Here is a 26,486-nt window from a genome sequence, read left to right on the forward strand (position 1 = left end):
GGGTGAGGCCGCGGATGGGAGTGGGGAGAGAGCTGGGAAAGGTGGAGCATCCGTCCTGTCCTGGGTTATCCATCCCACCACGGAGCACCCATCCTGCCCCAGGTCATCCCGCCTGCCTTGGAGTATCCATCCATCCCTCTGTCCATCCATCCATCCATCCATCCATCCATCCATCTGTTCTTCCATCCATCCCTCCCTCCATCCATCCATCCGTTCATCCGTTCTTCCATCCATCCATCCATCCATTCTTCCATCCATCCATCCATCCATCCATCCATCCGTTCTTCCATCCATCCATCTATCCGTTCTTCCATCCATCCCTCCATCCCTCCGTCCGTCCCTCCGTCCGTCCGTCCCACTCCGGATCATCCCCCCTACCCAGGAGCATCCATCCTATCCTGGATCATCATCCCACCTTGGATCATCCATCCTTTTCCAGAGTATCCATCCCACTTTGGATCATCCCTCCCATCTGGATCATCCAGCCTATCCTGGATCATCCATCCCACCTAGAACATCCCTCCCCTCTCCTGGAGTACAGGTCCCATCTGGAGCTTCCCTCCTACTTTGGATCATCCATCCTGTTCCAGAGCATTCATCTCACCTTGGAGCTTCCATCCCACCTTGGATCTTGCATCCTGTTCCAGACCTTCCATCCCATCCTGGATCATCCATCCTTTTCCGGAGCACCCATCCCACTTTGAAACATCCAGCCCATCTTGGAGCTTCCATCCTTTTCCAGAGCATCCGTCCCACCTTGGATCATCCAGCCTATCTTGGATCTTCCATCCCATCCCAGATCATCCATCCCACCTGGATCATCCATCCTATTCCAGAGCTTCTATTCCATCCTGGATCATCCATCCCACCTTGGATCATCCAGCCTATCTTGGATCTTCCATCCCATCCTGGAGCATCCATCCTTTTCCAGACCTTCCATCCAACCTTCTCCCACCCAGAGCATCCATCCTATTCCAGAGCTTCCATCCCATCCCGGAGCATCCATCCCACCTGGATCATCCCTCCTTTTCCAGACCTTCCATCCCACCTTGGATCATCCCTCCCATCCTGGACCGCCCCTCCCGCCCATCCCGGCGCCTCCACCCCGTGCCCTCTGCTGCCCCCATTCCCGGTTCTCTCCGCCTCTTCCCGATGCCAAACCCAGGAATTTTGGCTCATTCCAGGATTTCCCCGAGTCCCCCCTCAGCCGGGCCAGGCCAGGGTCACCCGGGGTGGGGACATGGCGGGGCCATGTCCCCTCACCCCGCTCCGCGTGGCGGCTCCGGCGCTGTCTCAGCTCTGAGGGGATGGCACGGGGGACAGGGATGTCCCCAATCCCTGTCCGTGCTCCTGTCCCGGTGGGACGGGGGCCCGGAGCCCCTCCGGACTCGCCGTCCTTAGGAATAGGCCAATCCCTGGAGCGGCCGCGCCGGAGCGTGGAATTTGTCCGAGTCCTCAAAAGCTGGGTCTGGGCAGGGCAGGACAGCGTCAGCCATAGGACACCAGGGACACTGGGGGACATTGGGGACATCGGGGGACACCGGGGAACAGGGATGAGGGTGGCATGGGACAACCCCATGGTATGGGCAGAACACAGGCTGGGACATCAGGCAGGGAGTGCGGTGACACTGGGGACCCTCCGTGGGGCAGGGGGACTCGGGGTGGGTGTTGGGGACACCGGGGACACTGGGGACCTTGGGGACAGGCCCCAGGGTGGCACAGGGCAGCCCCAGCCATGCCCGTGGGCAGGACATCGGGCAAGTACGAGGATGACAGTGACACCAAGGTCCCTCTGTGGGGCAGGGCGACCCAGGGACAGATGTCAGGGACCTTGGGGACACTGGGAGAGAGGGACAAGGGTGGCACAGGGCACACCCAACCACATTCATGTACAGGACATTGGGAGCGCGGTGACACTGGGGACCCTCCGTGGGGCAGGGGGGTTCGGGGTGGGTGTTGAGGACACTGGGGACCTTGGGGACACGGAAGGGACACCAGGAGAGAGGGACAAGGGTGGCACAGGGCACACCCGACCACACCCACGCACAGGACATCAGGAGCGCAGTGACACTGGGGACCCTCTGTGGGGCAGGATGGGTGTTGGGGACACCGGGGATGTTGGGGACACCAGGGACCTTGGGGACAAGGAGAGAGGGACAAGGGTGGCATGGGGCACACCCAACCACACCCACGCACAGAACATCGGGAGCACAGTGACACTGGGGACCCTCCATGGGAACAAGCCACCCAGGGCTGGGTGTCAGAGCCCTGGGTGGCCATGGTGGTGGCCGTGGTGGCCTCGGTGGCCCTGGGGACAGGCTGACCTTGCAGGGCGCTGGCGCAGGCGGGCGGGGGCGAGCCCTGCGGCCGCAGCACGGGCGCGAAGGCGCTCTTCTGCTTCACGGCCGAGATCATCGTCACCGCAGAGAAGGAGAAGCCACCCGGGGGGGTGGCCGTGCCCGGGCCAGAGGTGACAGCGACCGACGAGGCGCCCAGAGGGGGACTGGCGGGCAGGACTGAGGGGACAGCACGGGGGGCTCGGCTGGGGGCGGGGGACACCGCCAGGGGACGGGATGGGGACAGGGAGAGAGAGAGAGGGATGGGGACAGGGATGGGGACAGGGACAGAGTGAGGACAGTGACAGTGACGGGACAGGGATGGGGACAGGGATGGGACAGGGATGGGAACAGGAATGGGACAGGGATGGGGACAGAGCCAGGACAGTGACAGGGGCAGGGATGGGGATGGGACGGGGATGGGGACAAGGACAGGGACGGTGACAGGAACAGAGAGAGAGAGAGAGGAATGGGGACAGGGATGGGGACAGGGACAAGGATAGGAGCAGAGAGACAGGGACAAGGACAGGGACAAGGAGAGGGACAAGGAGAGGGCTGAGGATGGGGACAGGGCCAGGACAGGAAAGGGGACAGGGATAGGGACAGGGAGAGATGGGGCTGGGACAGGGACGGGGACAGGGACAGGGACAAGCACAGGGATGGGGACAGGAACAGTGAGAGAGGCAGGGACAATGACAACAGTGGCTCGGGACAGGGACGGGGACAAGGACAGGGACAGGGCTGTCCCACCTCAGCTGGCCATGTCCCCACTCCCTCTCTCGCCCTCAGTGACGGCTTTGAGGACACTTCAGGCTTGTCACATGGCTTTGGGGACCCCACAGGGCTGGCCCATGACTTTGGGGGACCCCCGGGACCAGCCAGAACTTCGGGAACCCCCCCAGGGCTTGGGACCCCCAGGAACCCCCACAGCGGCTTTGGGGACCCCCCCATGAACCCGTGTCCCCCTCCCCAGCGGTGTCCCCGCGTGTGTCACTCACTGGCGTAGGGGGAGGTGGCGGTGGAGCCGTTCAGGAAGCTCGGGGGGGACCCGGGGACCCCCAGGCCGGCCATGGTGGCCCCGCCGAAGCCGCCGGTGGCCCCGGAGAAGCCCTGCTGGGGGGCCGAGCCCGGGGGGCCGAACCCCCGCGCCGGGGGCGTCCCGGGGCTGCGCGAGAACCCTGCGGGGACAGCGACAGCGCTGGTGGCACCGCCCGCCCGGGGGACACTGCCCTGAGGGGACAGCGACAGCGCTGGTGGCACCGCCCGCCCGGGGGACACTGCCCTGAGGGGACAGCGACAGCGCTGGTGGCACCGCCCGGGGACACAGCGCTGAGGGGACAGCGACAGCGCTGGTGGCACCGCCCGCCCGGGGACACAGCCCTGCGGGGACAGCGACAGCGCTGGTGGCACCGCCCGCCAGGGGACACAGCCCGCCCGAGGCCACCGCGCGCTCTGGTCACAGCCCAGGTGACAGCAACACGGTGACACCGCCCGCGAGGGGACACAGCCCGCCCCGAGGCCACCGCGCGACTTATGAGGAGCTCTGAGGGGGGACAGGGACAGGTGGCATCTCCTGGAGAGGGGACAAAAATCCTCCCGCCAACCCAGGGCCACCACGTAGGTTATTGGGAGCCCTGAGAGGACAGGGACAGGTGGTGGCACCAGCCGGGGAGGGGACAAAAAACCCTCCCGCCACCCCGAGGCCACCGCGCACCTTGGACAGAGCCCCGAGGGGACAGGGACGGGTGGCACCAGCCGGGGAGGGGACAGAAGCCCTCCCGCCACCCCGAGGTCAGCGCGCACCTTGCTCGGAGCCCTGCGGGGAGTCGCCCATGGCGAGGCCGAGCTGTCCCCCGCCGAAGGAGGGGACAGTGACGTGCGCGGGGGCCCTGGGGACACTGTACAGCGCCTCGGCCACGTCGGCCGCCCGCTTCAGCAGCACGTCCTGGGGACACGGCGGCGCTGTCACCGGGGGGAGGGTGGCACACCACAGTGCCACCCCTCGGTGTCACCTCGTAGTGTCACCCCAGGGTGTCATCCCACAGAGTAAATCCTTGGTGTCACCCCAGGGTGACATCCCACAGAGCCCTTGGTGTCACCCCCAGTGTCACCCTCCAGCACAGGGTCATCATAAAATGTCACCTTTCACTGTCACCCCTCAGTGGTGCGCTGCTGTGTCACTCCACAGTGCCATCCCTCGGTGTCACCCTAGAGTGTCACCCTCCAGCACAGTGTCACCCTAAAGTGTCACCCCTCAGCATCACTCCTGGATGGTGCCCCACAGTGCCACCCCACAGTGCCATCCCTCTGTGCCACCCCTCGGTGTCACCCCTTGATGATGTCCCGCAGTGTCACCCCCAGCATTACCCCTCAGTGCCACCCCACAGTGTCACCCTCCAGCACAGTGTCACCATAAAGTGTCACCCCTCAGTGTCACCTGTCAGTGTCAGCCCACAGAGTAAGCCCTTGGTGTCACCTGTCGGTGCCACCCCACAGTGTCACCCTAAAGCACCCCCAACACCTGTGAGTGTCCCTACAGGTCACCTCTTGGTGTCACCCCTTGATAGTGCCCTGCAGTGTCTCCTCCTGGTGTCACCCCACAGTGCCACCCCTTGATGTCACCCCACAAAGAAACCATCTAACACAGTGCCACCCTAAATTGTCACCCCTCAGTGTCACCCTCTCATGTCACCCCTCAGCACCACCCTCCAGTGCCACCCCTCGGTGCCACCCCACCACCCACAGAGCCTGGGATGACCCCAGATGTCCCGGGGGTGGCTGCCACTGTCCCAGCTCGTGTCACCCCTGGGGACACCCATGGGCCAGGATGGGGCTGGGGAGGGGACAGGGACCTTCCGGATGTGCCAGGGGGTCTCGGGGGTGTCCCCAAGGGGGTCCCAGGGAGGTGTCCCCAAGGGGGTCCCAGGGAGGTGTCCCACCACGGGGATGCCAGGGGGGTTATCCCAGGGGTCCAGGGGGGTCCTGGAGGGGTCCCAGGGGACACTGGGGGGGCTCCCTGGGGTTGTCCCAGGTTGGGGGGTCCTGGGGAGGTCCCAGGGGGTTCCGGGGGGGTCCCAGGGGGGTCCCCGCACACCTGGTTGCTGTGGGGGACTCCATAGAGCGCCTCCACCAGGTCGGCCGCACGCTTCAGCAGCACCTCCTGGGGACAGGGAGGGGACAGGGAGGTGACAGGGAGGTGACAGGGGGTCAGGGGGACGCTGCACCCCCCAGCCTGCCCCCTATGGCCCCCATGTCCCCCCCAATCCCCTCCATTCCGTGTCCCCAATGACCCCCCCATGCCCCCTCATGGTCACCCCTGATCCCTCCCCCCCCATTCTGTGTCCCCCCATGGCCCTCGTGCCACCCCCTGGGTGTCACCCCCCATTCTGCGCCCCCAATGTCCCCCCTGTGTCTCCAACTCCCCCCATCCCTCCCTGTCCCAAGCTCTGCCACACCCGAGGGACACCAGGACTGTCACCCCCTCCCTGTCCTTTGCCCCTGCGGCACAGCCAGGGAGCCCCCGTGTCCCCGGGGTGTCCCTCCTGTCCCCAGGGTGTCCCTGTCCCTGTCCCCCACCTTGGGCAGGCGCTCGGGGTCCCCGGGGTGCCGCGGGATCACCTTCTGCAGCCGCTGGAAGCCGTAGTCAATGGTGGGCTCGTTCAGGGCTGGGGACAGGGGACACGCGGCCGTCACTGTCCCCTGCCCGGGGCTGGGATATTGTCCCGAGGGGCTGGGGCACCGTCCCAGCTGTCAGTGTCATTGTCACAGGGGGCTCTGTCCCCTTCCCGGGGGTCTGTGTCCCCATCCCACGAGTGCGTGTCACAGTCCCAGGTGTCCCCATCCCATTCCCAGTGTCACCATCCCATTCCTGGGTGTCCCCATCCCATTCTTGGTTGTCCCCATTCCAATCCCAGGACTCTCCATTCCATTCCAGATATCCCCACCCCAATCCCAACGTCTCCATTCCCAATGTCCCCATCCCATTCCTGGATGTCCCTATCTCTTTCCCGGTGTCCCCATCCCAAACCAGTGTCCCCATCTCAGTCCCAGGACTCTCCATCTCAATCCCAGTGTCCCCATCCCAATTCAAATGTCCCCACCCCAATCCCTGTGTTCCCAACCCCATTCCCAGTGTCCCCATCCCACTCTCACGTGTGTCACTATCCCAGTCCCAGTTTTATCCCAATTCCCGACATCTCCATCCCATTGCTGGGTGTCCCCATCCCAATCCCAATGTCCCCATCCCAATCCCAATGTCCCCATCCCAATCCCAGGACTCTCCACCCCAATCCAGATGTCCCCACCTCATTTCCAACGTCCCCACCCCAATCAGGATGTCCCCATTCCATTTGTGATGTCCTCATTCCCAATATCTCCACCACAATCCCGGTGTCCCAATCCCAATCCCGATGTCCCCATTCCAATGCCCCCATCCCATCCCTGCTACCTCTGCCCCAATCCCCGCTGTCCCCACCCCACTGTCCCCATCCTGTCTGTCCCTATCCCCTCTGTCCCCATCCCCTCTGTCCCCGCTGTCCCCTGCCACCTGTCCAGCTGTCCCCTCTCCCCGTTGTTCCCCCGTCCCCTGTCCCCTCTGTCCCCGCTGTCCCCTGTCCCCTCACCAGTGTACATGAACCGCCCGGGCTGTCCCCAGTCCCTGCTGTCCCCTGTCCCCTCTGTCCCCTCTGTCCCCTCACTGGTGTACATGTACCACCCGGGCTGTCCCCATACCCACTGTCCCCTGTCCCCGCTATCCCTCTGTCCCCTCACCGGTGTACACGAACAGTCCCCTCTGTCCCCTGTCCCCCCTGTCCCCTCACCGGTGTACACGAACCGCCCGGGCTGTCCCCTGTCCCCTGTCCCCTCTGTCCCCTGTCCCCTCACCGGTGTACATGAACCGCCCGGGCTGTCCCCATCCCCACTGTCCCCTGTCCCCAGTCCCCTGTCCCCTGTCCCCTCACCAGTGTACACGAACCGCCCGGGCTGTCCCCTGTCCCCCCTGTCCCCCTGTCCCCGCTGTCCCCTGTCCCCTCACCGGTGTACACGAACCGCCCGGGCTGTCCCCATCCCCACTGTCCCCTGTCCCCTCTGTCCTGCTGTCCCCTGTCCCCTCACCGGTGTACACGAACCGCCCGGGCTGTCCCCTGTCCCCTCTGTCCCCATCCCCACTGTCCCCTGTCCCCATCCCCTCTGTCCCCTGTCCCCTCACCGGTGTACATGAACCGCCCGGGCTGTCCCCAGTCCCCGCTGTCCCCTCTGTCCCTCTGTCCCGCTGTCCCCTGTCCCCTCACCGGTGTACACGAACCGCCCGGGCTGTCCCCATCCCCACTGTCCCCTGTCCCCTCTGTCCCCTGTCCCCTCACCGGTGTACACGAACCGCCCGGGCGCGCCCTTGCAGAAGTGCTTGGCCTTGTAGGACAGCGTCACCTCCACGACCCCCGGGATGTGCCGGGGGGGCGTCTGCACGCGGATGGCGTGGGGGGTGATCAGCTGTGGGGGGACACGGCCTCAGCCCGGACCGCCCTGGCCCCGTGTCCCCGCGGTGTCCCCCGTGTCCCCCCGTGTCCCCCGGGCTGTCCCCGTACCTCGCTCCACACCAGCACGGTGCCGAAGAGCACCTGCAGGCCGTCGAAGAAGTTGTCGCCGATGACGATGACGGTGGCACCGCCCGTGGTCCAGCCCTCGCTGGGGCTGATGGCCTTGATGCAGGGGGTGGCTGCTGGAGGGGACAGGGACAGCGGTGGGGGGACACGGAGGGGACAGGGACAGCAGTGAGGGGACACGGACGGGACAGGGACAGCGGTGAGGGGACAGGGACAACAATGGTGGGGACCTGGAGGGGTTTGGGGGGACAGGGACAGCGGTGGGGGGACACGGAGGGGACAGGGACAGCAGTGGTGGGGACATGGAGGGGTTTGGGGGGACAGGGACAGCGGTGGGGGGACATGGAGGGGACAGGGACAGCAGTGGGGGGACATGGAAGGGTGGGGACAGTGAAGAGGGGACAGGCATGGGGACACGAGGGCATGGACTGGGACTCACAGGTGGCCACAGGGACATGGGGACATGGATGGGGACAAGCTTGGGGACACCAGGCCAGGCATGGGGACATGGATATGACAGGGACATGGACTGGGACAGACACAGACATGGGTGGGGACAGGCATGGGGACACGGGGACATGGACGTGGCTGGGGAGGGACACAGGTGGCCACTGGGACATGGACATGGCTGAGGACACAGAAGTGGCCACAGGGACTCGACTGGGGACAGACATACGGACACAGACGGGGACAATCACAGGTGGCCACACGGACACAGCTGGGGACATGCATGTGTGACCACAGTGACAGGGTGGGGACAAACAGAGGCAGCCATGGATGGACCCACCGGACATTGGGGACAGCAGGGTGGGGACACCGGGATCACCCCAGGGGTGCCAGGCCCCGCTGGGGGGCTGCCAAAACTTGTCCCCAAGGTGTCCCCAGGTGGCCACAGTGACACAGATAGGGAGGGACCCATGGACACCCACCCATGGATGGGCAGAGACATTGGGGACAGCAGGGTGGGGACACAGGGATCACCCTGAGGGGTGCCAAGCCAGGCTTGGAGGGTCCCAACACGTGTCCCCAGGTGTCCCCAGGTGTCCCCAGGTGTCCCCTGACCTTCGGAGGGGTCGAGGCGCCGGGCGCGCCGGCCGTGCTTGGAGTTGTTGTGCACGAACATGTTGTCGGACACGGCCAGGACGTGGCCGTCCACGTGCACCGTGGTGGACACCACCACCTGGGGGGACAAGGGACACGTCACCACCCCGCAGGGTCCCTGCCCTGCCACAGCCCTGGCACACCGCAGGGGGGCTGGCCCTGGTGTCCCCACGGTGTCCCCTCCCCTGCCACACCACAGGGGCCCAGCTGTGGTGTCCCAGGGGTGTCCCCACGGTGTCCCCTCCCCTGTCACACTGCAGGGGGACTGGCCCTGGTGTCCCCACGGTGTCACAGGGGTGGCCCAAGGGTGGCCCCCTGTGTCCCCAGGGGACACCGAGACTGCCCAAGTCCTTCCCCAGGACACCACGGGGACACCCAGGGGACCCCAGACCCCCCAGGCGACCCCTAAACCCCTTTAGGGTCACACCCTGCCCACCAAATTCCCCCCAGGTGACCCCAAACTCACCTGAGACCCCCCTCAGGACTCCCCCAAGTTCCCCCCAGGGGACCCCAAACCCTCTTTAGGGCCACCCCCCATCCCAGCCCCTTCAAGGGGACCCCAAATTTCCTTTTAGGGCCAGCTCCAGCCCCCCAAATTTCCCCCAGGGAATTCTAAACCTTTTATGGTCACCTCCAATCCCTCAAATTCCTCCAGGGCTCCCCACCCCCCCAGCACCTCCAGGGGACCCCAAACCCCTTTTAGGGCCACCCCCAGCCCCCCAAATTCCCAATTCCCCCCAGGTGACCCCAAAACCCCCAGAGAGCACCTTGGGACTCCCCCCAGGATCCACCTAGGGGACCCCAGAACCCTTTTAGGGCCACCCCAAATCCCACTCCAAGCCCCCAAGGGGACCCCAAACCCCTTTTAGGGACACCCCCAGCACCCCAAAAAATCCCCCAGGGAATCCCAAACCCCCCTTTTTAGAGCCAGCCCCCCAAATTCCCCGCAGGCCATCCCAAACACTTTTAGGGCCATCTCCAGCCCCCCAAATTCCCAATCCCCCAAATCCCCCCCAGGGGATCCCAACTCCCCCCCCCTTTTCGAGCCACCTCCAGCCCCCCAAATTCCCCCCAGGGGACCCCAAACCCTTTAGGGACACCTCCAGCAACCCCAATTCCCCCCAGGGGATCCCCAACCCCCCCTTTTAGAGCCACACCCAGCCCCCCAAAATCCCTGCAGGCCATCCCAAACCCTTTTAGGGCCACACGCCCAGACCCCCAAATTCCCAATCCCCCAAATCCCCCCCCAGGGGATCCCAACTCCCCCCCCTTTTCGAGCCACCTCCAGCCCCCCAAATTCCCCCCGGGGGACCCCAAACCCCTTTAGGATCACTCCCAGCCTCTCAAGTTCCCCCTAGAGGACCCCAAACCCTTTTAGGGCCACCCCCAACCCCACTCCAACCTCCCAAGGGGACCCCAAATCCCCTTTTAGGACCACCCCCAGCCTCCCAATTCCATCCAGGTGACCCAAACCCCTTTTAGGACCACCCTCAGCACCCTAAATTCCCCTCAGGCTACCCCAAACCCTTTTAGGGCCACCTCCAGCCCCCCACCCTCAGCTCTCAAGTTCCCCCTAGAGGACCCCAAACTCCTTTTAGGGACACCCCCAGCACCCCAAAAAATCCCCCAGGGAATCCCAAACCCCCTTTTTAGAGCCAGCCCCCCAAATTCCCCGCAGGCCATCCCAAACCCTTTTAGGGCCACCCCCAACCCCACTCCAAGGGGACCCCAAACTCCAACCTCCCAAGGGGACCCCAAACCGTTTTAGAGCCACCCCCAGCCCCCCAAATTCTTCCCAGGGGACCCCAAACCCTTTAGAGCCACCCCCAATCCCACTCCAACCACCCAGGGGGACCCCAAATCCCCTTTTAGGGCCACCCCCAGCCCCCCCAAATTCCCAATCCCCCAAATCCCCCCCAGGTGACCCCAAACCCTTTTAGGGCCACCCCCAAACCCACTCCAAGGGGACCCCAAACCGTTTTAGAGCCACCCCCAGCCCCCCAAATTCTTCCCAGGGGACCCCAAACCCCTTTAAGGGTCACCTTCAGCCCTCAAGTTCCCCCTAGAGGACCTCAAACTCCTTTTAGGGACACCCCCAGCCCCCCAAAAATTCCCCCAGGGAATCCCAAACCCTTTTAGGGCCATCTCCATCCCTTCAAATTCCCAATCCCCCAAATCCCCCCCAGGTGACCCCAACCCCCCCTCCTTTAGGGCCACCCCCAGCCCCCCAAATTCCCCTCAAGGGACCCCAAAACCCTTTAGGACCACCCCCAATCCCACTCCAACCACCCAGGGGGACCCCAAATCCCCTTTTAGGGCCACCCCCAGCCCCCCAAATTCCCCTAAACCCAACCCTCCCCCCCACCCCGCGCCCCCCCCAATCCCCCAAACCCCAAACCCCCCCCCCCCGCCCGCCCCGCCGCTCTCCCGCCGCCGCTGCCGCGATGCAAATGGGGTCGTTAATCACCGAAATGTCACAATTAACATCTCGTTACCGAGCCCTGATGAACCTCGGGGGGGGGCCAGGACCCAGCTGCGACCGCCGAGCGCGGAGGAGGGGCCGAGATTTTGGGGTTTTCGGGGCGGATTTGGGGTTTTGGGGTTTTTTTTATAGGGTGCCAATGGGGTTTTTAAGCTGGAGGGGAATTTTGGGGTTTTCAAAGGGGTCGAGGCGAATTTGGGGACTCGATTCCCCCCGAACGGGGGGAATCGAGTCCCCAATTCGCCTCGACCCCTTTGGGGAATCTTTTTGGGGTCCCCTCCACCCTCTTTGTGATGTCCCCAAGTGTCCCCAAGTGTCACCTGGAAGCGCCTCATGTCCCGTGGGTTCCCGGCGTTTTTCAGGCAGTTCTGGTTGCACTTGAGGAAAAACTTGAGGAAAAACCTGGGATGGGGGGGGTTTGTCCCATTTTGTCACTGTTCTGTCCCCATCCCACTGTCCCCATCGCCATCCTGGTGTCCCCATCCTGTCCCCATCCAGTGTCCCCATCCCGGTGTCTCATTTTGTCCCCATCCCAATGTCCCCACCTCATCCCCTTCCCACTGTCCCCATCCTCCTGTCGCCACCCCCGTTGTGCCACCCTGTCCCCATCCCAGTGTCCCCATCCCAATCCCACTGTCCCCATTCCCGTGTCCCATCCTGTCCCCATCCCACTGTCCCATCCCATCCTTTTGTCCCTTCCTGTCCCAATCCCAGTGTCCCCACCCCATCCCAGTGTCCCCATCCCAATCCCACTGTCCCCATTCCTGTCCCCCACCTTGTCCCAATCCCACAAAGCCACCCTGTCCCAATCCCACTGTTCCATCCCAGTGTCCCTTTGTCCCCTCCTGTCCCCATCCCAATCCCACTGTCCCCATTCCTGTGTCCCATCCTGTCCCCATCCCACTGTCCCATCCCATCCATTTGTCCCTTTCTGTCCCCATCCCAGTGTCCCCATCCCAATCCCACTGTCCCCATTCCCGTGTCCCACCCTGTCCCCATCCCACTGTCCCATCCCATCCCAGTGTCCCTCCCTGTCCCCATCCCAGTGTCCCCATCCCATCCCAGTGTCCCCATCCCATCCCAGTGTCCCCATCCCACCAGGGGTGACACCGGGACCCCCAGGAATGTTGGGACATGGGGGTCACGTGGGGCTCGGGGACATATGGGTGACACCAAGTGGGGCCACCCCCCTGGTCAGGGTGAGGGGACACGGAGGGGGATCCCAGGGAATGGGGATCCCACAAAAAAGGGGATCCCATGGAAAGGGGATCCCATAGAAAATGTGATCCTACAAAAAAGGGGGTCCCAGGGAATGCGGATCCCATGAAAAAGAGATCCCACAAAAAGGAGATCCCACAAAAAGGGGTTACATGGAAAGGGGGTCCTGCAAAAAGGGGATCCCACAAAAAAAGGGGCCTCAGGAAAAAAAGGGTCCCAGGGGAACAAGAATCTCAGGGATCCCACAAAAGAAGGGGTTACATGGAAAGGGGGATCCCATGGAAAGGGGATCCCATGGAAAAGGAGATCCCACAAAAAATGAGGTCCTGGGAAAAGGGAATCCCTCGAAAGGGGGGTCCCACAAGAAGGAGGTCCCAGAAAAAGGGGGATCCCATGGAAAAGGGGTCTCAGGGAGAGGGGATCCCACAAAAAGGTGATCCCAGATAAAAAGGGTCCCAGGGATCCCACAAAAGAGGGGTTACATGGAAAGGGGGATCCCAAGGAAAGGGAGATCCCACAGAAAAGGGGATCCCATAGAAAAGGGGTTTCCAGGGAAGTTTGTCCTACAGAGGGGGGGGTCCCAGGGAAAGGGATCCCACAAATAAGGGGATCCCAGGAAAATGGGATCCCACAAATAAGGGGATCCCAGGGATAAGGGGATGCCACAAAAAGGGATCTCGAGGGGAGGGAGTCCCACGGCAAGGAGCTGCCATGGAGGGGAGGATCCCATGGAAAGGGGGTCCCAGGGAATGGGGATCCCACAAAATAGGGGATCCCCAAAAATTTGGGATTCCACGGAAAAGGGGGTCCCACAGAAAAGGGATTCTGGGGAAAGGAGGTCCCCTGGTGTGGGGATCCCAGGGAAAGGGGATCCCACAAAAAGGGGGTCCCATGGATGAGGGGATCCCAGAGAAAAGGTGTCACAGGGAAAGGGGGTTTATGGAGAGGGGATCCCACAGCAAGGGCTCCCCACGGAAAAGGGGGGTCCCACAAGAAAGGGGGATCCCTTGGAAAGAAGGATCCCACAAAAAGCAGATCCCATGGAAAGGGGTCCCCTGGAAGGAGGGGGCAGAAGGAGAGAGGATCCCATGGAATTGGGGTCCCACAGCGAGGGGCTCCCCATGGAAAGGGGGATCCCAAAAAAAGAGGGACCCCACAAAAAGAGGTCTCATTTAGAGGATCCCACGGAAAAGGAGGATCCAAAAAAAGGCAGGATCCCACAAAAAGGGAGATCCCACAAAAAGGGGGATCCCACAAACAGGGGGATCCCACAAAAAGGGGTCCCATTTAGGGGATCCCATGCAAAAGGGGTCCCATTTAGGGGATCCCATGCAAAAGGGGGATCCCACAGCGAGGGGCTCCCCATGGAAAGGGAGATCCCAAAAAAAGGCAGGATCCCACAAAAAGGGAGATCCCACAAAAAGGGGTCCCATTTAGGGGATTCCATGCAAAAGGGGGATCCCACAGTGAGGGGCTCCCCATGGAAAGGGAGATCCCAAAAAAGGAGGATCCTGCAAAGAGGGGATCCCATAAGAAGGGGTCTCATTTAGAGGATCCCATGGAAAAGAGGGACCCCAAAAAGGGAGATCCCACAAAAAGGGCTTCCCACAAAAAGGGGATCCCACAAAAAGGGTTCTCATTTAGGGGATCCCATGCAGAGAGGGGTCATAGGGAGAGAGGATCCCATGGAAAAGGGGGATCCAAAAAAATGCGGGGATCCCACAAAAAGTGTTCTCATTTAAAGGATCCCATGGAAAAGTGGAATCCCACAGCGAGGGGCTCCCCATGGAAAGGGGGGGTCACAAAAAAGGGAGATCCCGCAAAAAGAGAGACCCCACAAAAAGGGGTCTCACTTCCAGGACCCCATGGAAAAAGGGGGACCCCACAAAAAGGGAGATCCCAAAAAAGGAGGATCCCACAAAAAGGGAATCCCACAAAAAGGGTTCTCATTTAGAGGATCCCATGGAGGCAGGGGTCATAAGGAGAGAGGAAAAGGGGATCCCATGGAAAAGGGGGATCCCAAAAAAAGGGGGACCCCACAAAAAGGTTCTCACTTCCAGGACCCCATGGAAAAGGGGGACCCCAGAGAAAGGGGATCCCAAGCAAAAGGGATCCCACACTGAGGAGGCCCGGACCCCACAGAAAGGGGGGGTCCCACCCTATGGGGCAGCACAGGAAAAGGGGGGGGGTCCCCCCCATTCCCCACATTCCCACAATCCCATTCCCCGCCCCGCGGGTGGCAATCAGGACGAGGAAGGAGCTGGAAAACGCCCGGAAAAGGCCGGGAAAAGGCCGGGAAAACAGCCCCGCCACCCCCGGGACAGCGCGGCCAGGGGTGGGACACCCCAAACCCCCCCAAAAACCCCAAATCCCCCCCAAATCCCAGCCCCAGGTTGGGAGAAGGGGGGGGGCTCTGAGGCTGAACCCCCGCGAGTTAAAAATACGGGGCCGGCGCATTAATTAGCATGGCTAATTACCATTGAATATGCAAATGCCCGGCGCCGCTGCCGAGCACCTTCTGCTCGCGGCGCATAAATTTGAATGCGCAATTAGCATAATCGTGGCTAATTAATGAGAAGCGTCAATTTTCGCTGCCGGGTAATTTGATTAACGCCGCGAGAGGGGCACTTAGCGCGCTCTCAAACCAGCGGGGCTGGCCCGGGGGGGGACGCGGGGACACGGGGGACAGGGGGGGCCCCGAGGGGGGCTTGGGGACACGCCTGGCCCTGCCTGACCCCCCGAAAGCGGGGGGAGAGGGACAGGGGACACCCCGAAAGTGATGGGGACACCCCGAAAGTGATGGGGACACCCCGAAAGTGATGGGGACAGGGGACACCCCGAACGTGCTGGGGATGGGGACACCCCGAACGTGCTGGGGATGGGGACAGGGGACACCCCAAAAGTCCTGGGGACAGGGGACACCCCAAAAGTCCTGGGGACAGGGGCTTGGGGACACTCTGAAAAGCCTGGGGCAGGTTGGGGACACCCCAAAAGTGATGGGGACAAGGGGTTGGGGACACTCTGGAAGGCCTGGGGTGGGTTGGGGACACCCCAAAAGTCCTGGGGATGGGGACAGGGGACTGGGGACACCCCAAAGGGCCTGGGGCAGGTTGGGGACACCCCGAAAGTGATGGGGATGGGGAGAGGGGATTGGGGACACCCCGAAAGGCCTGGAGCCCAAAAGTGATGGGGATGGGGACAGGGGGAACCCCAAAAGTCTTGGGGTGGGTTGGGGACACTCCTGGAACTGGGTGACCCCCCAAAGTCCTGGGGGTGGGGACAGGGGGTCAGGGACACCCCAAAATGCAGGGGATGGGGACAGGGGACTGGGGACACCCCAAAGGGCCTGGGGCAGGTTGGGGACACCCCAAAAGTGATGAGGATGGGGACAGGGGATTGGGGACACCCCGAAAGGCCTGGAGCCCAAAAGTGATGGGGATGGGGACAGGGGGTACCCCAAAAGTCCTGGGGATGGGAAAAAGGGATTGGGGACACCCTGAAAGGCCTAGGGTGGGTTGGGGACACCCCAAAAGTGATGAGGATAGGGACAGGGATTTGGGGACACCCGGAAAGCTCTGGGGCAGGTTGGGAACACTCCTGGAACTGGGGACCCCCCCCAAAAGTCCTGTGGGTGGGGACAGGGGACTGGCGACACCCCAAAAGTCTTGGGGTGGGTTGAGGACAACCTGGAATTGGGTGACCCCCCAAAAAGTCCTGGGGTTTGGGACAGGGGACTGGGGACACCCCAAAAGTGCTGGGGATGGGGACAGGGGGTTGGGGACACCCCAAAAGCCCGTGGGGGCAGGTTGGGGACACCCCAAAAGTCTTGGGGCTGGGGGGGACAGGTTGGAGACACGCCTGGCACTGAGTGACACCCCAAAAGTTCTGGGGATACCCCTGGCCCTGCATGACCCCCCAAAAGTCCTGGGAAAGGGAACAGGGGACTGGGGACACCCCAAAAGTCCTGGGGAAGGGTTGGGGACACTCCTGGCACTGGGTGACACCCCCAAAAAGTCCTGGTGACACCGCCAAAGTCCTGGGAATATGGGGACAGGTTGGGGACACTCCTGGCACTGTGTGACCCCCCCCCAAAAGTGTCAGGTGACCCCCTAAAAGTCCCGAGGCTGAGGGGGGGACGCAGGGACATTTGGGACATTGAGGACACTGCCACCACCCATCGGGGTGTCACCTCCTGGGGGGGGTCACAGGACCCCCCAGGCACCCCAAAAACGCCACCGTGGGGACAGGCCCAGGACACCAGCAGGGGACATGGGGACAGCGGCAGTGACCGCGGTCCTGACCCCCTCCGGGGCTTGGCTTGGTGGCACCAGGGAGGTGACAGGGACAGAGGGACCACGGTGGCCTCAGGGACGGCGACACGGCCACCCTGGAATGTCCCCAACGCGCCGGTGCCACCTCCATTATCGACGTCACCAATGGGGACATCTGTCACCGCTGTCACCCCTGGGGGTGCCCCGTGCTGTCCCTCGGCTCATCAGCATCATGTCCCCAACCTTGGGGACACCTCGGTGGCTGCCACCAACTCCAGGTTGCCATGAGGTGTCAGGGTCCCCTGATGTCCCCAGAGTCCCTGATGTCCCCAGTGTCCCCGATGTCCCCAATGTACCCAATGTCCCCAATGTCCCCAATGTCCCCAGCACCTGTCGATGATGACGGGGTCCGAGGGGGTCTCGTTGCGGTTCCCACAGCTCTTCTTGTCACAGCAGCGGCTGCGCACGGGGACAGGAGGTGACATCAGGGGACAGCGAGGGCTGAGGGAGCCCCAAACTCCGCGTGTCCCACCCTGCGACCGCCTTGTCACTCGGGGGTGGGGACAGAAGGGACACCAGGACAGGAACAGCAGGGAGGGGACACTCGGGGGTGTCACTTTTCCACCCCTTGAAGGGGTTGGGGACAGAATTTGGGGTCCTGGGTGGCTCTGAAGAGGTTGGAGACCCACCCCTGTCACCCTTGGGTGGCTCTGAAGGGGTTGGGGACCCATCCCTGTCACACTCAGGTGGCTCTGAAGGGGTTGGGGACCCGTCCCTGTCACCTCCGGGTGGCTCTGAAGGGGTTGGGAATCCGTCCCTGTCACCCAGAGGGCTCCGTGTCACCCCTGGGTGGCTCTGAGGGGTTGGGGACGTGCCCCTGTCACCCCTGAGTGGCTCTGAAGGGGTCGGGGACCCGTCCCTGCCACCCGGGGCTCCGTGTCACCCCCCGGGGGACACAGCAGGGCCACCCGCGGTCCCCAAGGGGTGGCCTGTCCCCCATCGTGGCGGCTCCCGGGGTTAATTAGCGGCGCTGGCTCGGCTCGTTAATTAGTGCGGGGGTCTGCAATCACGAGCGGGCACTGGAGGGACCTTGGGGACACCCCTGTCACCCCCCCGGGTGTCCCCAGCCCACCTGCACATGATCTCGTGGGTCAGCAGCACCCGGCACATCTCGGGGTTCTTGTCCTGCCCCTCGTAAATGATGGCCTGCAGGGGACACCGAGGGGACAGCGGCGACACCGGGGTGGCACCAGCCAGGCGCTCCCGGGCCCTGCCACACCGCGGCCAGATGTGGCCGCAGCGACCTCCAGATGTTCCCCGGGGTGGGCCGGGGGAGTTTGGGGGGGATTTGGGGTCTCGGTACCTGCTTGGACATGGAGTCGATGAGGCGGACGTACAAATCCTGCTCGGTGCGGAGCCCTGCGGGGACACCGGGGGGTCACCCCGCTTTGTCACCTCCCCTCGGGGACACCCAAAACCCCCCAAACCCCCCAAACCCCCCCAAACCTCCCAGCACCCACCGTTGCTGTAGAGCAGCTGCAGCCGGTAGTGGATCCCGTTGTTGGTTTTCTCCCCATTCTGCTCCTGGAGGGGTCGGCGACAAAATCAGCGGGGAGGGGTCAGCCGGTCACTCGTGTCCCCTCCTGGTCACTCGGTGTCCCCTCCGCGCCCCTCCTGGTCACTCCATGTCCCCTCTGCACCCCTCTGGGTCACTTGGTGTCCCCTCCGCGCCCCTCCCGGTCACTCGGTGTCCCCTCCACGCTCCTCCTGGTCACTCCGTGTCCCCCCTGGTCACTCCGTGTCCCCTCCGAGCTCCTCCCGGTCACTCAATGTCCCCTCCTCGTCACTCGGTGTCCCCTCCGTGCTCCTCCCGGTCACTCAGTGTCCCCTCCCGGTCACTCCATGTCCCCTTTGCGCCCCTCCTGGTCACTCGGTGTCCCCTCCCGGTCACTCGGTGTCCCCTCCGCGCCCCTCCCGGTCACTCCCACCCCGCTCCGGCCACTCGTGCCATGAGTTTGGGGCGGCGCTCCGGCCTCAGCCGCGGCCGCCCCGCCCCGCGCGGCCCCGCGGGGGTTTTGGGGCGGTTTTGGGGTTTTTTGGGGCGGTTTTGGGGTTTTTTTTGGGGTTTCTCACCCGCTCCTTCTCCACGAAGTCGATGAAGCAGGTGCGCTCCACCTCCACGGGCTGGCCCTGCCGGTCGTACATGGCCAGCACGAAGTGGAAGAAGTTGGACTTGCGCAGGTTGGCCGGGGGGCTGCTTCTCGAAGTGGGCGCGGGCCAGCGACACCCCGCTGCGACAGGCCGCGGTCAGGGGGGACAGTCGGGGCGGGGGGGACCGCGGCACCGCCCCGCAGGGACCCCCCGGCACCGGGAACCCAGCCCCGGGAGCCCCAGCACCAGAAACCCCAGAGGCTGGGGATCCCCAACCCCCTAGAGCCCAATTCCTGGGGATCCCTGTCTCCAAGAATCCCAGTCCTGGGGATCCCCAGCACCAGAAATCCCAGTCCTGGTGAGCCCCATCTCCAAGAACCCCAATCCTGGGGATTCCTGTCTCCAAGAACCCAAATCCTGGGGATCCCCAGCACCAGAAATCCCCATCTTGGGGATCCCTGTCTCCAGGAACCCCAATCCTGGGGATCCCCATCCTTGAGTATCCCATCCCCAGGACCCCACATCCCCGAGAGCCCCAGACCTGGGGAGCCCCATCCCCGGGAGCCCCATCTCCAGGAACCCCAGACTTTGGGACCTGCATTCCTGAGAACCCCAGTCTGGGGATCCCCATCTCCAAAAACCCCAGACTTGGGGAACCCATCCCCAAGAACCCCAGTCCTGGTGATCCCCAGCAGCAGAAACCCCCAAAATCCCATCCCGGGAACCCCAGAACCCAGTTCTGAGTGTTGGGGGACCCCCAACACTCAGAACCCCCAAATCCCTGGCACGGGGACCCCCATCCCGAGAAACTCAGACCTGGCCCCCCAGCACCAGGAACCCCCAACACCCTGGCACGGGGACCCCCAAAACCCCATCCCGGGGACCCCAGCACGAGGCGTTTCCAAGGGTTTTCCCTCTGGAAACTCAGCCCCAGGACCACAGCACCCCATCCTGGGGACCCCCAAAACCTCCTCCATGGGACACCCCCCACCCCCAGCACCCCCAGGGACCCCCAGCACCCCATAACCAGGATTCCCACCCCCGAGAACCCCAGTCCTGGGGACCCCAAACACCGGGAACCCCCAAACCCCCTCCTGGGGACCTCAAACACCGGGAACCCCCAAACGCCGTCCTGGGGACCCCCAGCACCGGGACACTCGGACATTCAGCACCGGGACCCCCAAACCTCCTCCATGGGACACCAGAATCCCGGCACCCCATCTTGGGGACCCCCAAACCTCCTCCATGTGACACCAGCGCCCCCTCCTGGGGACCCCAAACACCGGGACCTCCCAAACCCCATCATGGGGACCCCCATGACCTCCAGACACCCAAAAACTCAGCACCGGCACCCCCAGAACCTCCTCCATGGGACCCCCAGCATCACTTCCAGAATCCCAAAATTAAAAAAATCCCAAAATTCCAAAATCCTATAATCCCAAATCCAGTCCTTGGGACCCCCAGAACCTGCAGCACCCTGTCCCCAGAGTCACCAGGACCCTGTCCCCAAGGCCACCAGCCTGTCCCCAGGGCCACCAGAACCCCGTCCCCAGTGCCACCAGCCTGTCCCCAAGGCCACCAGAACTCCATCCCCAGTGCCACCAGCCTGTCCCCAAGGCCACCAGGACCCCGTCCCTAGTGCCACCAGCCTGTCCCCAGTGCCACCAGCCTGTCCCCAAGGCCACCAGGACCCTGTCCCCAGGGCCACCAGCCTGTCCCCAGGGCCCCATCACAGGGGTGGGGACCCCCAGCACCCCCTCCCTGTCCAGGGTAGGGGACACAGACGGGGACACCGCCAGCACCAGCAGCACCACCTGCCCCGGACATCGGGGACACGAGGGACAGAAGGGGACAGCGGGGACATCCCTGAGCGCTCCCCACCATCCCTCAGTGCCACCTCCGGGCTCGCTGGTGTCACCGCTGCTGTCCCTACCCCGACACCGCGGGGTGACAGCAGAGCCACTTCGGGGACGATGGCTCCGGCACAGTCCCTGTCGCTGTCACCGTGTCCCCACCCCGCGGGCGGTCCCTGTCCCCTCGGTGTCCCCCCGGCAGTGACGGAGCGGGTCCCCAGGGCCACCCGGCGCCAACGCAGCCCCTGGGGACCTTGGCGACACGCTGGGGGCATTTCTCCGTGACGTGACAGAGGAACAGCTCCTTCAGCCTCTCCCCGGGGTCCCGAACTGTCCCCAGGGTCACCCGCGGGGTCCCGAACTGTCCCCAGGGTCACCCGCGAGGTCCCGAACTGTCCCCAGGGTCACCCGCGGGGCCACACCTGGGGAGGCGACAATACCTGCCCGCCGCCACCACAAACGGGTCACATCGTGTCCCCACACCTGCCCTGGACACCGCGGCGTGTCCCTTGTCCCCTGCCCGCGCTGGTGGCTTTGCTCTCAGGGTGCCACCCGCTCTGTCCCCTCACTGTCCCCTCCCCGCCACAAACGGGACAGCGGCGTCCGCGGCTCCTTCCAGCCCCAAAAACTTCCCTTCAAAGCGCCCCCAAAATCGCCCCGGGGGCGCGCGGGGGGTGGCCCTGGCTGTCGCCGCTGTCCCCCGCCGTGTCCCCCCGTCCCCCGCCCCGCGCTGCCAGCCCCGCCCGGCGCGTTAATTAATTATTAAAGGCAATCAAGCATTTCCAAGCAGCCGCGGCCCCGGCGCTTCCAGGAAAGCGGCGGCCCCGGGCGGGCCCCGGGCACGGCCCTGGAGCGGCTCCCGGGGGACTCGGGGGGCTCGGGGACCCCTCCCCACAGCGGGGACACCGCGAGGGTCACCGCGACCTTCAGGGGGAGCCCGGGGCTCCGTGCCATCCCCCTGGGGACACCCCGGTCCCCAAGGGAGATGCGGGGAGGTTTAGGGAGGGTCCTGACAGGATCCTGCTGCCAGCCCCTTGGGGACACCGCGGTGGCCGCGGGGACAACACGGGAAGGGGGACACGGGTGTCGGTGGCGTGCGGGTGACCCCACAGGTGTCCCCACGCGTGGCCCCGCCAGCAGGGTGGCACACGCCCTGCTGCCACCAGGGTGGCACACGCACCCCGAGCTGCCCGGGACCCGTCCCTGTCACCACTGCCAGCCCCGGGTGTGTCCCTCTGTCCCCTGCAGGGGTCCCGGGGAGATTCTGGGGACACAGGGACAAGGCCAGCACCTCCCTGGGACCCCAACCCCACCCCCAGCTGGCACTGCTGTCCCTCGGCTCCACATTGTCCCCCCGGGGGTGGCTGTCACTGCAGTGGTGGCCGCACTGGGGTCCCTTTTGGAGCGAAGGGGTTCCATGAGGTTTTCCAGCATCCCAAAGTTTTGGGGGGACCCCAGGGAGTCACCTCGGCCTCAGTGGTGACCCCTTAGGGACACCCCAAACCCTGCAGAGGGGACAGCGGGACAGGGGTGGCACTGACCCCTCTGGGCACAGGGAGAGGGACAGGGGACACTGAGCTCTCTGGGAATGCAGGGAATGGGATTTGAGCCCCCTAGAAAAGGGCAGGGAATGGGATTTGAGTCCCCTGAAAAAGGGCAGGGAATGGGATTTGAGTTCCCTGGAGAAAGGGCAGGGAATGGGATTTGAGTTCCCTGGAGAAAGGGCAGGGAATGGGATGCATGGAGCCCTGAACCTCCTGGAAAAGGGCAGAGAATGGGATTTGAGTCCCTAAGAAGGGTGGGGAATGGGATTTGAGCCTCCTGGATAAGGCAGGGAATGGGATTTGAGCCCCCTAGAAAAGGGCAGGGAATGGGATTTGAGTCCCCTGAAAAAGGGCAGGGAATGGGATTTGAGTTCCCTGGAGAAAGGGCAGGGAATGGGATGCATGGAGCCCTGAACCTCCTGGAAAAGGGCAGAGAATGGGATTTGAGTCCCTAAGAAGGGTGGGGAATGGGATTTGAGCCTCCTGGATAAGGCAGGGAATGGGATTTGAGTCTCCTGGAAAAGGGCAGGGAATGGGATTTGAGTTCCCTGGAAAAGGGCAGGGAATGGGATTTGAGTTCCCTGGAAAAAAGGCAGGGAATGGGATTTGAATGCCTCAGGAGGGCAGGGAATGGGACTTCAGTCCCCCGGAAAAGGGCAGGGAATGGGATTTGAGTCTCCTGGAAAAAGGACAGGGAATGGGATTTGAGCTCCCTGGATAAGGCAGGGAATGGGATCCATGGGGCCCCAAACCCCCTGGAAAAGGGCAGGGAACAGGATTTGAGCCCCCTGGAAAAGGGCAGGGACCGGGCACAGATCCCATTCCCGCTGGCACAACCCCCTGGCAGCTGAAATCCATGGGGATCCCGGGGGTGCCCAGGGCACAGGGATCAGGGGTATCCAGAGGCCCAAGGAATGCCAGGAAAAAGTGGGGAGGGGGCACATCCTGGGATGCCTCTGGAGCCCGGGGGACCCGGGACACCGGAACGCCTGCGGAACCAGGAATGCCCGTGGATCCCAGGGATGCCCACAGGACCTGGAATACCCACAGCCCCTGGAATGCCCACAGTGCCCAGGATGCCCACAGCCCCTGGAATATCCATGGATCCCGGGACACTCCCAAAGCCCAGGATGCCCACAGCCCCCGGAATGCCCGCAGTGCCTGGGGAGGGCTGCGGAGCCTGGGATGCCCACGGAATTTGGGATGCCCAAGGAATTCGGGATATCTGTGGAGTCTGGGGATGCCCACAGAATTTGGGATGCCCACAGAGCCTGGCAAATCCATAGCCTGTGGAGCCCTGGCATACCCACAGCCCCTGGAATGCCCATGGAAACTGGGATACCCGAGGAACCAGGGATGCCCACAGCCCCTGGGATGCCCACGAAAACCGGGATGCCTACAGCCCTTGGAATACCCACAGCCTTTGGAATGCCCAGAACCCCCAGGGATGCCCACAGCCCTTGGAATTCCCGTGGAACCCGGGATACCCGCCGACCTCGGGATGCCCCACGGAGCCCCGGGATGCCCGCAGAGCTCCCGGGGCTCGGCTTGCATCCATCCCGCAGCCCACGGGCTGTCCCCGGGCTGTCCCCAGGCTGTCCCCAAGCTGTCCCCAAGCTGTCCCCTTACCTCTGCGCCGCCGTGCTGGCGTCCAGGATGCCGGTGCCCTGCAGCCAGCGGCCGGCGGGGAGCCCCGCGCTCAGCGGCTCCTCCTTCATGGGGACCCCCCCGCGGGGCAGCGCCTCCTGCACCGAGAACATCCCCGGGGGGCTCAGGGGGACCCCCGGACGCCCCCCACCCCCCAGCCCCGGGCTCAGCGCCGGGCAGGTGCCGGGGGCCGCCGTCCCGGCCGGCGGGGAAGCGGCATCTGCGGAGGGAGAGGGAGAGGGAGGGAGGGGGAGGCTCCGGGGGGGGTCCGGGGGGAGGGAGGAGGGGGCGGGAGGGGGCAGAGCCCGAGAAGTTGGAGCTGGAGGAGCCCCGGAGCCAAGTGAGGGGAGGGGAAGGGGCGGGGGGGAGAGGGAGGGAGGGGAGGAGTGGAGGGAGGGATGGGGAGGAAGGAGGGAGGGAGGGAGGAAGGCTTAGCGGGGAGGAGGGAGGGATGGAGGGAGGCCCGGAGGAGGAGTGGAGGGATGGAGGGAGGGAGAGAGAGAGGGGAGGGATGGAAGGAGGAGTGGAGGGATGGAAGGAGGGAGAGGAGGGCTGGAGGAAGGCTCGGAGGAGGAGGAGGAGGGGAGGGAGGGAGGGATGGAGGAGGAGTGGAGGGGGATGGAGCGCGGCACCGGAGGGATGGAGGCTCGCAGGGAGGGAGGGCCGAGGCGCAGGGGAGGAGTGGAGGCGGCCGGGGGGGAGGCCCGGCCGGGGGGGCGGGGGCTCGGTTCCGTTTACCGGGCGGGCGGCGGCGGCGGCGGCGGCGGCGCGGGGCGGAGGCAGCAGCGGCGGCGGCGGCAGCGGCAGCAGGAGCAGCAGCGGGCGGCCGGGGGGCGGCCCGGGGGGTCCCGGGAACGCCATCACCGCCCTCTCCCCTCCGCCTCCGCCGCCCCCCGGCCCGGCCGCGGCGGCTGGGCTCGGGCAGCAGCACCATGAGCAGCAGCAGCGCCCGCTGCCGCCGCCCCGCCGCCGCCCCGCCGGCCCGGGCCATCCCGGCACCGCCGCCGCCGCCGCCTCCCCGGGGAGGCAGGGCCGGAGCCGCCGGGGGAGGCGGGGGCCGCGGCCGGCCAGGCTGACATCATTCCGGGGAGGAGCGGTCCCTCCCCGCGCCGCGCGGGGGGGCGCCGGGCACCCCCCCGGGACCGACCCCCGGGACCGACCCCCCGGGAGAGACCCCCGGGAGAGACCCCCGGGATGGAACCCTGGGAGGGACCCCCGGGACCGACCCCCGGGACCGACCCCCGGGACCGACCCCCGGGACCGACCCCCGGGAGAGACCCCCCGGGAGAGACCCCCCGGGAGAGACCCCCGGGAGAGACCCCCCGGGAGGGACCCCCGGGAGAGACCCCCCCGGGAGAGACCCCCCGGGAGAGACCCCCCGGGATGGAACCCTGGGAGGGACCCCCGGGAGGAGTCGCAAATGGGGCTCAGGGGTGGCGTGGAGTGACCCCAGTGTGTCCCCCGAGACACCCTGGGGGGTGACCCTAAAAAGAGTCCAGGGATGGCACAAAGGGACCCCAGTGTGTCCCATCCCGGGGTGACCCCAAAAAGGGTCCAGAGACAGCCCAGGGTGACCCCAAACGGCCCCAGGGACACTCTGGGATGACCCCAAAGAGGCTCCGGACACATCCCAAAGGAGACCCCGCTGAGCCACAGGGACACCCAGGAGAGGCCCCAGAGACCCCAAAGTGTCCCTGGGGTGACCCCAAACCGCCTCCAGGGTATCCCAGGGAGACCCCTCTGAATCCCCAGGGACACCCCAGGGTGACCCCAAATGGGCCCCAGGGGTTCCACCTGTCCCTGTCCCCCCCGGTGTCCCTCTGTCCATCCCGATGTCCATCCATCCTCGGTGTCCATCTGTGCTCATCCCCGTCCATCCCAGTGTCCATCCTGGGTGTCCATGCCCCTGTCCATCCCAGTGTCCATGATCTCGTCCATCCTTGGTGTCCATCCATCCATCCATCCATCCATCCATCCATCCATCCATCCTTTCATCCATCCTTTCATCCCAGTGTCCTTTTGTCCATGCCCTCCCATCTATCCTTGTGTCCATCCTTCCATCCATCCGTCCCTCTGTCCATCCCAGTGTCCATCTGTCCATCCTACAATCCACCCCTCCCTCCACCCATCCAGCCATCCATCCCTGTGTCCATCCTTTCGTGCCCCTGTCCATCCTGGTGTCCATCTGTCCTTCCATATCCCCACTCCTTCCAGTGTCCATCCGTCGATCCATGACCCCGTCCATCCCCTGTCCATCTGTACCATCCATTCCTCCATCCC

At 64.5% G+C, this 26,486-nt stretch overlaps 1 protein-coding gene across 1 annotated transcript; it reads right to left on the reverse strand.

Annotated features, from left to right (window-relative positions):
- Window positions 1-657: 657 nt before the first annotated feature.
- On the reverse strand, window positions 658-25,248 carry LOC134552565 (transcription factor COE4-like). The gene is given in 19 exon segments (XM_063401268.1): window positions 658-1,468; window positions 2,325-2,516; window positions 3,335-3,514; window positions 4,140-4,281; window positions 5,431-5,496; window positions 5,913-6,001; window positions 7,700-7,826; window positions 7,922-8,055; window positions 9,002-9,119; window positions 11,843-11,924; window positions 17,402-17,470; window positions 18,144-18,217; window positions 18,375-18,430; window positions 18,532-18,595; window positions 19,145-19,264; window positions 19,266-19,302; window positions 24,189-24,304; window positions 24,945-25,049; window positions 25,051-25,248. Coding segments are annotated over 19 exon segments (1,989 nt in total). The 5' UTR covers window positions 25,198-25,248; the 3' UTR covers window positions 658-1,397.
- Between the last annotated feature and the right edge of the window lie 1,238 nt (window positions 25,249-26,486).

Source organism: Prinia subflava, chromosome 7 (genome assembly GCF_021018805.1).
Source record: "Prinia subflava isolate CZ2003 ecotype Zambia chromosome 7, Cam_Psub_1.2, whole genome shotgun sequence".
NCBI lineage: Eukaryota > Metazoa > Chordata > Aves > Passeriformes > Cisticolidae > Prinia > Prinia subflava.